Source organism: Austrofundulus limnaeus, unplaced genomic scaffold, assembly GCF_001266775.1.
Source record: "Austrofundulus limnaeus strain Quisiro unplaced genomic scaffold, Austrofundulus_limnaeus-1.0 Scaffold32, whole genome shotgun sequence".
NCBI lineage: Eukaryota > Metazoa > Chordata > Actinopteri > Cyprinodontiformes > Rivulidae > Austrofundulus > Austrofundulus limnaeus.
Window position 1 is genome coordinate 237,377 of NW_013952434.1, and position 12,137 is coordinate 249,513.

General features: G+C 41.0%; 2 protein-coding genes across 4 annotated transcripts in view; both read left to right on the plus strand.

The window, feature by feature from the left end:
- dync1li1 (dynein, cytoplasmic 1, light intermediate chain 1) overlaps positions 1–4,667 on the plus strand; it is a 10,023-nt gene extending 5,356 nt beyond the window's left edge. Inside the window, exons 9-13 of the mRNA XM_014005646.1 lie at positions 58–117; positions 231–275; positions 399–486; positions 559–681; positions 3,197–4,667. Of these exons, the coding sequence (XP_013861100.1) occupies positions 58–117; positions 231–275; positions 399–486; positions 559–681; positions 3,197–3,315 (435 nt within the window). The 3' untranslated portion in view covers positions 3,316–4,667. The remainder of the gene's footprint in view (positions 1–57; positions 118–230; positions 276–398; positions 487–558; positions 682–3,196) is intronic.
- Positions 4,668–6,054: 1,387 nt separating this feature from the next.
- Positions 6,055–12,137, plus strand: part of LOC106515726 (catenin beta-1) — a 12,591-nt gene continuing 6,508 nt past the window's right edge. Inside the window, exons 1-10 of one of the 3 annotated variants that reach the window (XM_014005650.1) lie at positions 6,055–6,196; positions 7,166–7,215; positions 7,675–7,884; positions 8,104–8,354; positions 8,483–8,721; positions 10,270–10,471; positions 10,572–10,716; positions 10,902–11,005; positions 11,116–11,250; positions 11,344–11,547. In XM_014005650.1, the coding sequence (XP_013861104.1) occupies positions 7,203–7,215; positions 7,675–7,884; positions 8,104–8,354; positions 8,483–8,721; positions 10,270–10,471; positions 10,572–10,716; positions 10,902–11,005; positions 11,116–11,250; positions 11,344–11,547 (1,503 nt within the window). In that variant the 5' untranslated portion in view covers positions 6,055–6,196; positions 7,166–7,202. Of the gene's footprint in view, positions 6,197–6,893; positions 7,029–7,165; positions 7,216–7,674; positions 7,885–8,103; positions 8,355–8,482; positions 8,722–10,269; positions 10,472–10,571; positions 10,717–10,901; positions 11,006–11,115; positions 11,251–11,343; positions 11,548–12,137 lie in introns of those variants that run through there. The other 2 variants (XM_014005647.1, XM_014005648.1) reach the window with 2 other exon arrangements.

The window sequence follows — 12,137 nt, forward strand, 5'->3', positions numbered from 1 at the left end:
TTTTTTTTTTTGCTGCAAAGAAAATATAGAATCAAATGGTACTCTTTTTTTTTTCAGATTGTTCATGAAAAAGAAATTCAAGCAGAAGACGACCAGGTGTTTTTGGTAAAGCTGCAGGTCAGAAATCATTTTTTGCTCGCGKGTGCACAAATTAAATCTAACTTGAGGGTCTTGATATGTTAATTAAGTACTAATTGGAGTGAATGTGCATATTGTGCTCTCATTTGCAGTCGCTGCTTGCCAAACAGCCCGCTGTAACAGCAGGGCGACCGGTGGTAAGTGTGTTTTTTTGTTTTGTTTTGTTTTTCTTCCCCACGTCTTCAAGTTTTGGCTCTTGAGATGAAAGAAAATCTGCCTTCAGTGTGCGCATGTCTGAAAGAAACTGTTGTGATTTGTAGGACACCACTAGCAGGGCACCCACTGGCTCCCCGCGGACGAGTAATCGCTCTGCAGCGGCCAACGTAGCAAACGCCATGCCGCAGTCAGGTACTCGCACATCCCTGCACCTCTGCCTCTGCTCTTTACGTGCTCTTTAACTGCAGTGCCTTCATGCTGCAGGTCAAACAAGCGAGGGTGTGCTGGCCAACTTCTTCAACAGTCTACTGACAAAGAAAGCAGGGACGGGGGGGCCTGGGACACCAGGTGGTGGGAACAACACTCCAGGAACTGTACGGAAGTCGGGTGAGAACTGTTCGCTGTGCTCTGCCTTTAGTAGTGTTGTGCAGTTGTTTCTGAGGACATATTTAGTGACACCTCATCACTTAGGCTTCTGTTTGCCCCCCTTCCCATCATCCACTCCAGACATGAGCAAAACTCTTACAAGAAACTAAGACTTATTCTACGTAGGGAAAATATTAGCATCACTTTTTTTTGTTTGTTTGTAGCTTTGTCAGAATGTCTTCACCTGAACCACGCCCATAGTTCGTTGTGCAGTCTCACTKTTAACTTCATTCATTATATATATATGTGTGTGTCTGTGTGTGTGTGCGTGCATTAGTCAGAGGATGCTGGCCCCGGTAAGGTGTGTGTGAGCAAGATATATTTCATCTTTATCGCTCGTCTTTAAACTTTTTATTGTTTTGACCCCATCCTCCTTTGGAGCCCCAACCTTTTCCAGCATCCTAAGAGCCTTTTGTGTCAGCTGTTTTACTTCTTGCCACAAAATAGCATTCAGCTGGACATTAAATGCTATGTCTCATTTCATATTTTAATTGCCAGTTTGTTGAGTTTATAACAGAATAGGTTTACTGATTTTTTTTTTTTTGCATGTAAGGGTTAGCAACAGGAAGGCCAAAAACTGATTACTTGAGACTGTTGCGTCTTTCCCTATGCGTTACCTTGCCTCCCTTTCACTCCKAAATTCATTTTTCCAGTTTTATTTGAAAGATTTTTTTTTTTTATTTCTTGGCATGTTGTGTTGCATTTCCCATCACTAACCTCTGCAACAATCAATGCACGTGATTCTAACAAAGGCTGGGGAGTTCGAAAGTGTCTGGATGTAATTTGGAGYTATGCTTGACAAAATAAAAGTCTGTGTTCAGATTTATATTTTGTGACATTTCTAGAACACTCAAAAATAAACCCTTTTAAATATCACAAGTTTAAGATTGAGCAACAACTAAAACCTTTTAGTTTTTAGAATTTGTTTCTTACTCATTTTTCTTGAGTTGTGTTCACTTTTGAAGTCTATCTAATGAACATTAGTGTTTAGGTTAGCGACTTTTGAGGCCATTCTAAGCCTTTGTTCGTGGCAACTGCTTGACTGTGCGACATTGTTATCACCTTGAGGCATTCTTCAGCAGACAAGATGCGTGCAGCTTAGAGTTTTGTGACCGTGCCAACAATGAAAATCCCATTCAAAAGGTGGCACCAAACACACAACATAGAAAACTGCAAAGTCCAGCTTTGTGCAAAAGAAGTAAAACAAGATGAACGTTAGTTTTGGCGTTAAAATATTTGATGCCATCCACGTTTGAATAATTCAACACTCAGGGACACACGAGGATCTGAATACTGTGTCAARTTTCTTGTGAGAACTGTCCAACTTCTTTTGAAAAAGACGGTGAAGGAGTGCATTATTCCCACCTGTAGGCTGTAGTGAAAAAATGGAGACTTCTGAATGAAAAGCCATGAAGCTGATTCACAAACAGCACAAAAACAAGCGTCAGAAATTTTGAGCCTATTTGAAAAATTGGGAAACCACCATAATTAGTCATGGGTTGGGGGATTCATAAAATAAATTAAACTAAAAATGTAATTGAGTGCTTCTATGAAAAAAGTCATCTGGCAGCAAGTCAAATATAAATAGCGTTGTTACACTTCAATATAGGAAATAGCAGAGATCCGGTTAGAACAAAAAACTAAAACAAAAGAGTCAAAAAGCACCAGGCTTGTTTTTCATTTGCAAACTTGTGGGAAGAAAGATTGTGTTTTTTATGCAAAGTCTGCTAAATCCTCCACTTCTTTTTGGAGTTTACWTATTTTGTTAACCTCAGCATGACGTCTATTTCTGTTTTGCTTCTTTTGTAAAAAAAAAAAAATGCTTTGTGAGCAACAACATTTTTTATTCATATACAGGAAGCTAGAGAAGTGATGAGAGGAGAAATGGTTAAACTTTCACTGGCTTCTTCTGCATATGAATGCATACGTCTTTCATTCAGAGTTAGAATGAAAGAATATTCATTTAAGATTTGTATAAATCTGTAACATTAATTGTTTTATCGAAATAGGAATAAGCTTAAAAAAGACTAATAAAACAATAATCCTTTCAAAGTTAAATACATTTAGCCATATTGTAGTATAGAGTCTTGCGAATTTCTCCTACAGTTCTTAGTTTATTTTTGTCAGTAGCTCCTGTTTTCCTGAACATCAGCACAAGTAGAACGGCCACGCTTTCTTTTGCAAATGAGATGAGACACAATGAGACCACCGAAAACGCTGCAGCCTTCTGAAATGTTCGCAATAAATAGAAAACTGGCCTAATTAACAATACAGACGTTGTGCAAGTGTTTATATTCATTCATTTTTAATGATAATCACTGTTTCTCCCGGCACTTATTTTAATCATGTGCACATGCTTTTGTGCTCATTGCATTATGGCTGAAAATGTTCGTCGCCCTGGCTAAGCTGCTTTGTAGCGCGTTGTCTTTTGGTTTTTGCGTTCCCCTGCTAAAGCACTAATCGGCGTCATTTTCAGGTTCAAAGCTGGGCCTGAGTGACGTCCAGGCAGAGCTGGACCGCATCTCCAGCCGGGAAGCTGACTCAGACTTGTCCAATGCCAACGACGCCCCTGCCACAGATGGCCAGGACACATGAAGACCAACGCACTCCGTTCCTGCTCCCCTTCTCTCCCCCGCCTCAGTCACTGTCCACCTCCCCCTGTTTTTTCTTTTTGTCCCCTCCACCTTTAACGTAAAGAAACAAAGGTGGACATACAGTGGTGTGCAAGTGTTTGCCGCCTTCCTGATTTCTTCTAGTTTGTCACACTTAAATGTTTCRGATCAAACAAATTTAAAAATGAGACAAATATAACACAAAATGCAGTTCATAAATGAAGGTCTTTATTATTAAGGGAAACAGAAATCCAAACATACAGGGGAGAAGGGGGCAAACACACCTTCATGCCACTGTACATTTGTCACTTTCTTCTTGAGAAGAACTCAACGTTTCTTACCCGCCCCCCCATGCCTTCCTTCACCTACACCTTCCCCTGCCTCCTTTTTGCGGCTGTTACACCAAGGAGAAATATTCATCACTGTTACATGCAAGACTGTCTGTTACATGAAAGTACATGTAAAAGGATAAAGGGGACCACTGGAGGGAATGAGAAGCAGCAAGAGGAGTGACTGCAAGAATGAAAGTCAGGGTGTTTTATCCATCCATTTATTGTGATGGTACAGTTAGTGTTTTTACTGTAGAGCGCATGTTGGAAGAAACTGCACTTAGACAATAGAGGGAAGACTGTGTGCTTAATGTGTGTGAGGCGACTCGTACTTGACTGGAGGAAGAGATCGAGAACAAAAAAGGAAAAAAAAAACTGAAACAAAACATGCAATTTTTTTTTAATATGAAGGGAAAATTGACCAGTATTTGTGTGCGTGCGCGTATTTGTCTGTGTGAGTGTGTGTGCGCGTGTGTGTGTGTGGTGCAAAAGTGAAGGGAAGTTTCCACCTAGCCCCATTTGACTATAGATTCTGGGCGGTCTGCATTACAACCAAATGGCAACAAGCATTACCATATTCATACACTACAGAAGTGTGCACACTATTAATACACCAGCAGCATCTGCTCGACTACACACCAAACATGTCTGAAATATACAACAAATGAAACCTGTTGCTCAAGCATTAAGGTTCATTGTGGTACCCTGTTCTGTAATTGGCCAGAGACTCCTTATGTGGTACTGCATTGAGTTCAAACCTGTGCACTGGATAGGGAGGGGATATTAGAGGGTGGGTAACTGAGATTCACGTGTACAGAAAAAAATAACACTAGAAAATTACATAGTTACTGCTGACGGGGGTGGTGGGTTAGAATATGGGAGGGTCACCAAGAATGTACAGTCATTGTCTCGCTGATTGGTCCTGTTATTTCAGAGCTCTGTGTTGGCGTTTGTATAGTCAGATCTGTCAATCAGTCAAATAAAAAGGTGTATTTATTTGGATTCACCTGGCTTCGCCTTTTTTAAATGCCTCTCACTATAAATAAAAGTGCATAATTGTTAAGATCAGTCAAGTCTGCTGACATGAAGCTCCTTTTAGGTAACTGATTGTGGTGAAGAGCGTGAATTCTGGAAGAACGTAACAAAGTTCAAGAGTTTGAACGATGAGTCACCAGCCAAACTGTGATGTTCTTGCAACTTTTTTAAAAATGTCACTTTTTGCACTTGTCAAGATGTAACCAACACCGTCATTGGCCACAAAGGTTCATCATTCAATCTGTTTAATCCAATATGAGCGCTACTGTCTTTTGAGTATCCACTAGCAAGAAAGTCGGCCACAGAATGAAACCACAGGTTTTGTGAAAACACCAAAACACCAAAAACATAAACCAAGAAAACTAAATGGCTGCTTAATGCCAGCCAACGCAGTACAGCTCTGCAGGTTTAATAAATATATAAATTGATAGGTCATATGTGTTCGAGCTGGGCATAATGTTATGGCTGATTTGTATGAATTCTTTCAAACGCTGCATGACCAACTGCAAAGAGTGCAAACTGTAGCTGTGCCATTTATAGCTGTTCCTGGTTGTCATCCTGATTTTCTTGATGCTATCTCGCAGATGGAACTGGGACAGTGGCTGAAGCTTTTTATAGTATTACTCCAAAGTGTTGATATCAGCAGCTGGCACAGAAAATAGTTTTTTTTAAACAAACATTTAAAAATCTTTAAAAATAAATAAATAAAACACCATTGCGGTCTGGCTCCTGATAATCTAAGTGTGTTTGCATTTCCTGCAGTCACATCGATGTGTTTCTCAACAACAACAATTTGGACTTTGACCTTTTCTGGCCTGTGCTGTGTAGCCTACAGAAGAACATGCATAACATCTGCTGTTTGTTTGTTCCAACTAAACTTAATGTTGTTTAATTGTAATTTGTGTTTCCGTTGCTAAAAAAAAAAAATTCCCAACCAAATGTTGACCATAAAAGAGAACAAAACTGAGTTTTGCCATTTATAAAACAAGCCCATGTTTTCCCATGTTCAAGTGTGTGGAATGCAGCATTAACTCTTGTATAATTTCATTAGTCTAAATTTATTGTTTGATCCTTCATCATATTATGGAAAATGTTAAATCAAAGCAGCTGATAATTTTCATTTTTTTAAATTCACTTAATTTTAACACAGCTTCCACTTGAAAATGATTGAAGTTGTAATGCTGAACTACTGTTTTTTTTATTTGATTTTAAGAAAGCATTACTATCTAAAAATCTTTTTAAATAGTTGTGTCTGTGCTAAAACTTATTGTATTTGAAATGAGACGCTCTACTTTTCCGAGTGCGGCAGAATACTGTCTTTTCTACCTTCGCCATCTTGACGTTCGATCGTACAGGCGGAAGCAACATCTTCGGCGGAGCAGCAGCGGGTGTGGTTCGGATTAGGACGGGTGGTTCACCTAGCAGTCCTTTTACTATTTTCAGCCACGAGAAAGGAAAATTTTCGCCTGACAAAAACCACGGAGGACCCGCTGGACTTTGGTAAGAGGCTGCCTGTTTAGTGAAGACATCGTGTGGGGCGTTTGCGGTGTGCCAATGCCTGCTTTTCCAAAGGAAARTCATCTTTGGCTAAGGAGGGGTGCTCCGGTGGGGTTTTGGCTGGCAGCTTAGCAGGTTTTGTACGGTGGCGCCTGGATCTACTTTTTATACGTCTTTATACGCTAATCACACCTGAATTAAAGATCTAAGGGATCGCTTCAGTGTCACGATTCCAACAATAAAGTGTATCTTTTACCTGGGATAAATTTAGAACAAGTCGCACGGACTGTTAACCAATTATCCTAACCCTGAATCGCTGATTGTTTATGTTAGCTAGTTAGCTAACTAACGGGAAGGTTAGCTGCGCACGTTAGGTTAGCTTACGAGATAAGCTAGCCAACCTGTTAGCTGACTGGGGGTGGCTAATTGATGCTAGCGCCCTCCTGTTTTGAATTACACATGCTGATAGATATTAAAAGGGTTTAAGCTGTTGTCCCTTAGCTGGACATTTTACTTGTCTGTTAAGCCAGTTTGTTATTCTGTTAGTTGGAACCACCACGAGAGGAGGAGTCATGGAAGTGATTGCGGGCGGAGGGGGTGGTGTGTCTCATTGGAAACCCAAGCAGCAGCTAGGTCGGAACTTGGTCGTGGTAGGGGGAGGGGGGGGGAGAAATATGCCTTTGATGTTGTATGCCGCTGAATGGTGAATTGTGTTCGTGCTGGCCCTGGAAATACCCACCGCTTTGCTCTCTCTGTTTGAGGTGGAGGCTCTCGGCATTTCCCCTCACGTATCTACGTTAGCTAGCCAAACAAGCGAATAGGGATTTTGTTGAAGGTAGAGCAGCAAATCAAGAAAGCGGCGATTTCATTGAAAAGCGACCTAAAAATCAAGTTTAGGCCCTTTTCACTAAATTGGCTAAGTTTAAGTTGTCTTAACCGTGTACTTTTTTTCTTTCTTTCTTTCTTTTCCAGACAGATCTGCTGTGCGGACTGAGGGCAGGCAAGAACAATGGCTACCCAGTGTGAGTCTTAAAAACAACAATTTTCTGCTTTTTATACTTCCTGCATCACCTTGATTTCGATTTGATCTCTGTATCTATGTAAATTAGTTATGTAACATTTGAGACTTTGTGGATTCTAAGGACAGCTCAATAGTTTTCATAAATGTTTCAAGTTGTTTGTTCTTGTCAGGAAATACAGTATCAGAGGAACATCTTTGGAAATTGTTGTTTACATTCTTTAACATGGAACCACCTTATTATGAAAGATAAGAGGTGCCAAGGAACATTTTTTACCCATCCAGTTTTTGTTTTGCGTCTGTATTATATATACCTGTCTCTGTTTATGAGTAATGCAAGCCATGCTGATGAAGTCTACCAAGCAGACCAGCCACAGGCATTACTCAAACTTTGAGGGGGGTGAAGATTACTCTGCTTGTGATATTACTAATGTTTTTTTCTCTTTTTGTCTACCTTTTGAAGCTGATTTGATGGAGCTGGACATGGCTATGGGTGACAGCAAGGCTGCTGTGAACCAGTGGCAGCAGCAGTCCTATCTGGATTCAGGCATCCAGTCAGGCGTCACCACCACAGCACCATCTTTAAGTGGCAAGGGCAACCCTGACGCTGAGGAGGAGGATCCAACTCTGTATGACTGGGAGTTCAGTCAGCCTTTCACTCCTGAGGCTACAGGTATGAGATTCACAAATGAGGCAAGATAAAATATTGTTGAATATTTTGTCAACATCAACTTAAAATCCTTGCAGTAAACTTGATGACTAAGGGATAAATGATTTGACAGAAAAACAGGGAAAGAATCATAATGAGTTTTCCCTTCTCATAAATAACAGATATTTTAGTGAGATATTAGATTTTTATGGCCTCATACTGTTTCTTTTTTATTGCTTTCAGACATTGAGGGTTATGCCATGACTCGGGCCCAGCGTGTGCGTGCTGCTATGTTTCCTGAGACATTGGAAGAGGGCTTACAGATCCCACCCACCCAGCTGGATGCTGCCAATCCAACAGCAGTACAACGTCTGGCAGAGCCCTCTCAGATGCTGAAGCATGCTGTGGTCAACCTCATTAACTATCAAGATGATGCTGAGCTGGCCACTCGAGCCATACCTGAACTTACTAAACTGCTTAATGACGAAGACCAGGTATGGGAACAAAAATCGAAATGATCACTTGAACAAGTACCAGATGATTACTTTGGTACATTGATGCAAAACAATTTCTATTCTCCTCTTGACCTTCCGCCTCCTAACAAATACCAATTATATCTTAGGTCGTTGTGAATAAAGCCGCCGTAATGGTGCATCAGTTGTCGAAGAAGGAGGCGTCACGTCATGCCCTCATGCGTTCGCCGCAAATGGTTTCCGCAGTTGTTCGCGCCATGCAGAACACCGGTGATGTGGAGACTGCTCGTTGCTCCGCTGGCACCTTGCACAACCTTTCCCACCATCGTGAGGGGCTCCTCGCAATCTTTAAATCTGGTGGCATCCCAGCCTTGGTCAAGATGTTGGGGTGAGATAGCGGTACTAGTTACTTATATGAATGGTGAAAGAATGTCTGGTTTAAGGGAAGAATGCGCTTAACTTTGGACTTTTTTAATAGGATTTATTGTGGCAGAAATGTTGTGGTTTGAAATGAACAATAATTTTTAGTATCTTGTATTTGTGTTGTTTATGGTTATGTTTTAACTTTTTTTTCCCCGGCTCAAAACTCAAAATTCTTATATGTTCAACTGAAAGCACYATACAGTACTGCAATTACAGGCGGTGTACTAATATTCTGGTAGGGCTGGGTTATGTGACCAAAAAAAAAAACTCACATTTTTTCATCACAAATTAGATTTTTGATTTTAATCGATTTTGGTTCCTACTTAACGGAGTGCCTCTGTTTCAGGTGTTGAAACAAATTTGTTGTACTCCTGCATTTTGTAGCAAGAGCATTTAAACCAATTTTGCAGTGAGGTGTTTGTTGTTCTAAGTCTGAGTTTGCAAAACCTAACCAATTCCAGAAAACTGAAGAAACAGTGTCTTTTTTTATGAAGATCCTCTTTGCTAGCTGCCATATTGTCATGTTGTGTACCAAGCGTCTCGAGGGCCAGGTGGGGTGACCTCTGAACTACAGAAGCCCCAAAGTGTGCGCTGGTGGGAAAAAAAAATCATATTTTCCCAAAATTAAATCTTTTATAAACAGCAAATTCTAATTAATTGATTATATCGATTTATCGCCCAGCCCTATATTCTGGCTTATTTTAATCATCAGATAAGCAGCAACTTAACCAACTAAATTTCCTGTTGAATGAAATGCTTCAAACAGCAATCTGAAAACTGTGAAGACGAGCACAAAAAATGAAGGCCTTTGCTTTTTGTTTGAGATGTTTCCTATTAATGTGAAAACACAAAAGTCCACAGCTTTAGTTTTGATCTTACAGTCATTTTGTTACTTAGCAGGTGAGGAAAAACATTGCAGCAAATTTTGCTGCAATGTTGCAGGTGCATTCTCTTTTCTGCTGACCTTTATGTTGCTGTCCCTCTGCTGCTGGCTGTTGTATTATTATTACCAAAGCAAAGCTTCAACTTCTAATCTGAACATGTTTCCAAGAAAATTTCTACCTCCACTTTTTTGCATCAGGTCTTTTTTCCCTCTGTGTGCTGTACAATGATTTTTGTAGAGAGACTCTCCTTCTTCCATTCATTTTAAAATACACGTGAACTGTTTCTGCGGACTATGTTTGAATAGAACCACACAGTTTGCTGAACATCCCCAGTGTTCACATTTGAAAGCGGCTCATAAAAGACTAAACTTGTAGCCAAAACACTTGGCTCCCCAGCAAGCTGGAACTTGTTTGGATGTTGCACATGTGTGATTGAACTAACACCTGGAGTCACTTTACCTCGCTTTCAGAGCAGCTCGGTGTGAGGAACATAAAAGAACTACCCCCCTCTTTTCATGAAACCTTTTGTCTAGATTGGGAACCAGGTTACAATTTGGACTATTGATCCTCACATTATTTAGGTGTAATATTGACTCACATTTTTTGTGTCTGTATGTGGTTTTTCTCAGCTCCCCAGTGGACAGTGTTTTGTTCTACGCCATCACCACACTGCACAACCTGTTGTTGCACCAGGAAGGGGCCAAAATGGCAGTGCGCCTAGCTGGGGGGCTGCAGAAGATGGTAGCCCTGTTGTCTAACACCAATGTCAAGTTCCTGGCAATCACTACTGACTGTCTCCAAATCCTGGCATATGGCAACCAGGAAAGCAAGGTATACGCATATCCTCTTATTTTTACATACTTAGTTCAATTTTTGGACCTCTCAGTTTAACTAGTAAATCCAATCTGACATGATATTGTCTTTATTTTAGCTGATCATTCTGGCCAGTGGTGGTCCCCAAGCTCTGGTGAACATTATGAGGACCTTTACATATGAGAAATTGCTGTGGACCACAAGCAGGGTGCTCAAAGTGCTCTCTGTTTGCTCAAGCAACAAGCCAGCCATTGTAGAAGCTGGTAGGTACATGCTTCTACAGGAGTAAAAGTAAACAGTAATAATATAACACAGTGATGGAAAATAAGTATTTTGCGATGTCCCTGCGGGAGCAATTACTGGACTGGTGTCTGCTTTAAAAATGCGATTGTGATTTTTTTGCTGTAGTTGAGGTCTTCTAATGCAGGGAATTTGTTTGTCTGTGTAGGCGGCATGCAGGCTTTGGGTCTCCATCTGACCGACCCGAGCCAGCGTCTGGTTCAGAACTGCCTCTGGACTTTAAGGAATCTTTCAGATGCTGCCACTAAACAGGTAAAATACTCTTCTGTAGTTTCACAAGCTCCAAGTTTAGAGTTGCTTGTAGTGCTGTTAAAAAACGAACGTAAGGATTGAAAACTGAGAGTAACTTACTGGCTCTGTAGGAGGGGATGGAGGGTCTCCTGGGCACCTTGGTCCAGCTGCTGGCCAGTGATGACATCAACGTGGTTACATGTGCTGCTGGCATCCTCTCTAACCTGACCTGCAACAATTACAGTAACAAACTTATGGTCTGCCAGGTATGTGAGAAATGTCTAATCTGATATAGAACCGGTGCGCCAGCTTGTGTTTTTTGGTGTAAAATGACTGATTTATTTTTTATTTATTTTTAGGTTGGTGGTATCGAGGCTTTAGTGCGAACTGTACTTCGGGCTGGTGACAGAGAGGACATCACAGAGCCAGCAGTCTGCGCCCTGCGTCACCTGACCTCCCGCCACCAGGATGCTGAGATGGCCCAGAATGCTGTGCGTCTGCACTACGGCCTGCCTGTAGTCGTCAAACTGCTGCACCCCCCGTCCCACTGGCCACTAATCAAGGTGACTTTTCCTTCAGTAAATATATTCAATAATATAATCATACTTACCATAATCACAAATACCGTATTTATTCAAGTATARTACGTAAAATTAAATCCATAAAATCATCCATAAAGTTGGGGGGTAGTACTATACTCGGATAAATGTTTTTACTTATGTATTTTAACTGAAATATCAGCTTCATTCACAAAATGCCTGCGTCCGGAAATGAGACCGTGTCGTAAAAAGCRGTTGAAACGAGCTTACCTCTGACGCTCCTCTGTGCTTCAGAGCGAGATATTAACAGATCCAAGCAGACGACATGATGTGAAAAAAAGCGGGGAAATTATTCCTGCACCTTAGTAATGATAACAAACTAATGACATTAGTGTGTGACTGGGCCGCTCCTCGAACAACAACAAACACGTTCGTCTGTAATGGCTGCCGTCTACCGGTGTTCTGAAAAAGTTTGTATCCCTGAAAAAATGTTTCTCCACCAGAGGGGGTGCTCGCGAGTAGGAAGTAATCTGATTTTCCCCCAGAAGATGGTCCAAATCTCATGTGAAGTCTGACTTTTGTGTTGGCACATCCTAGTGAACTATGTGTAAAAT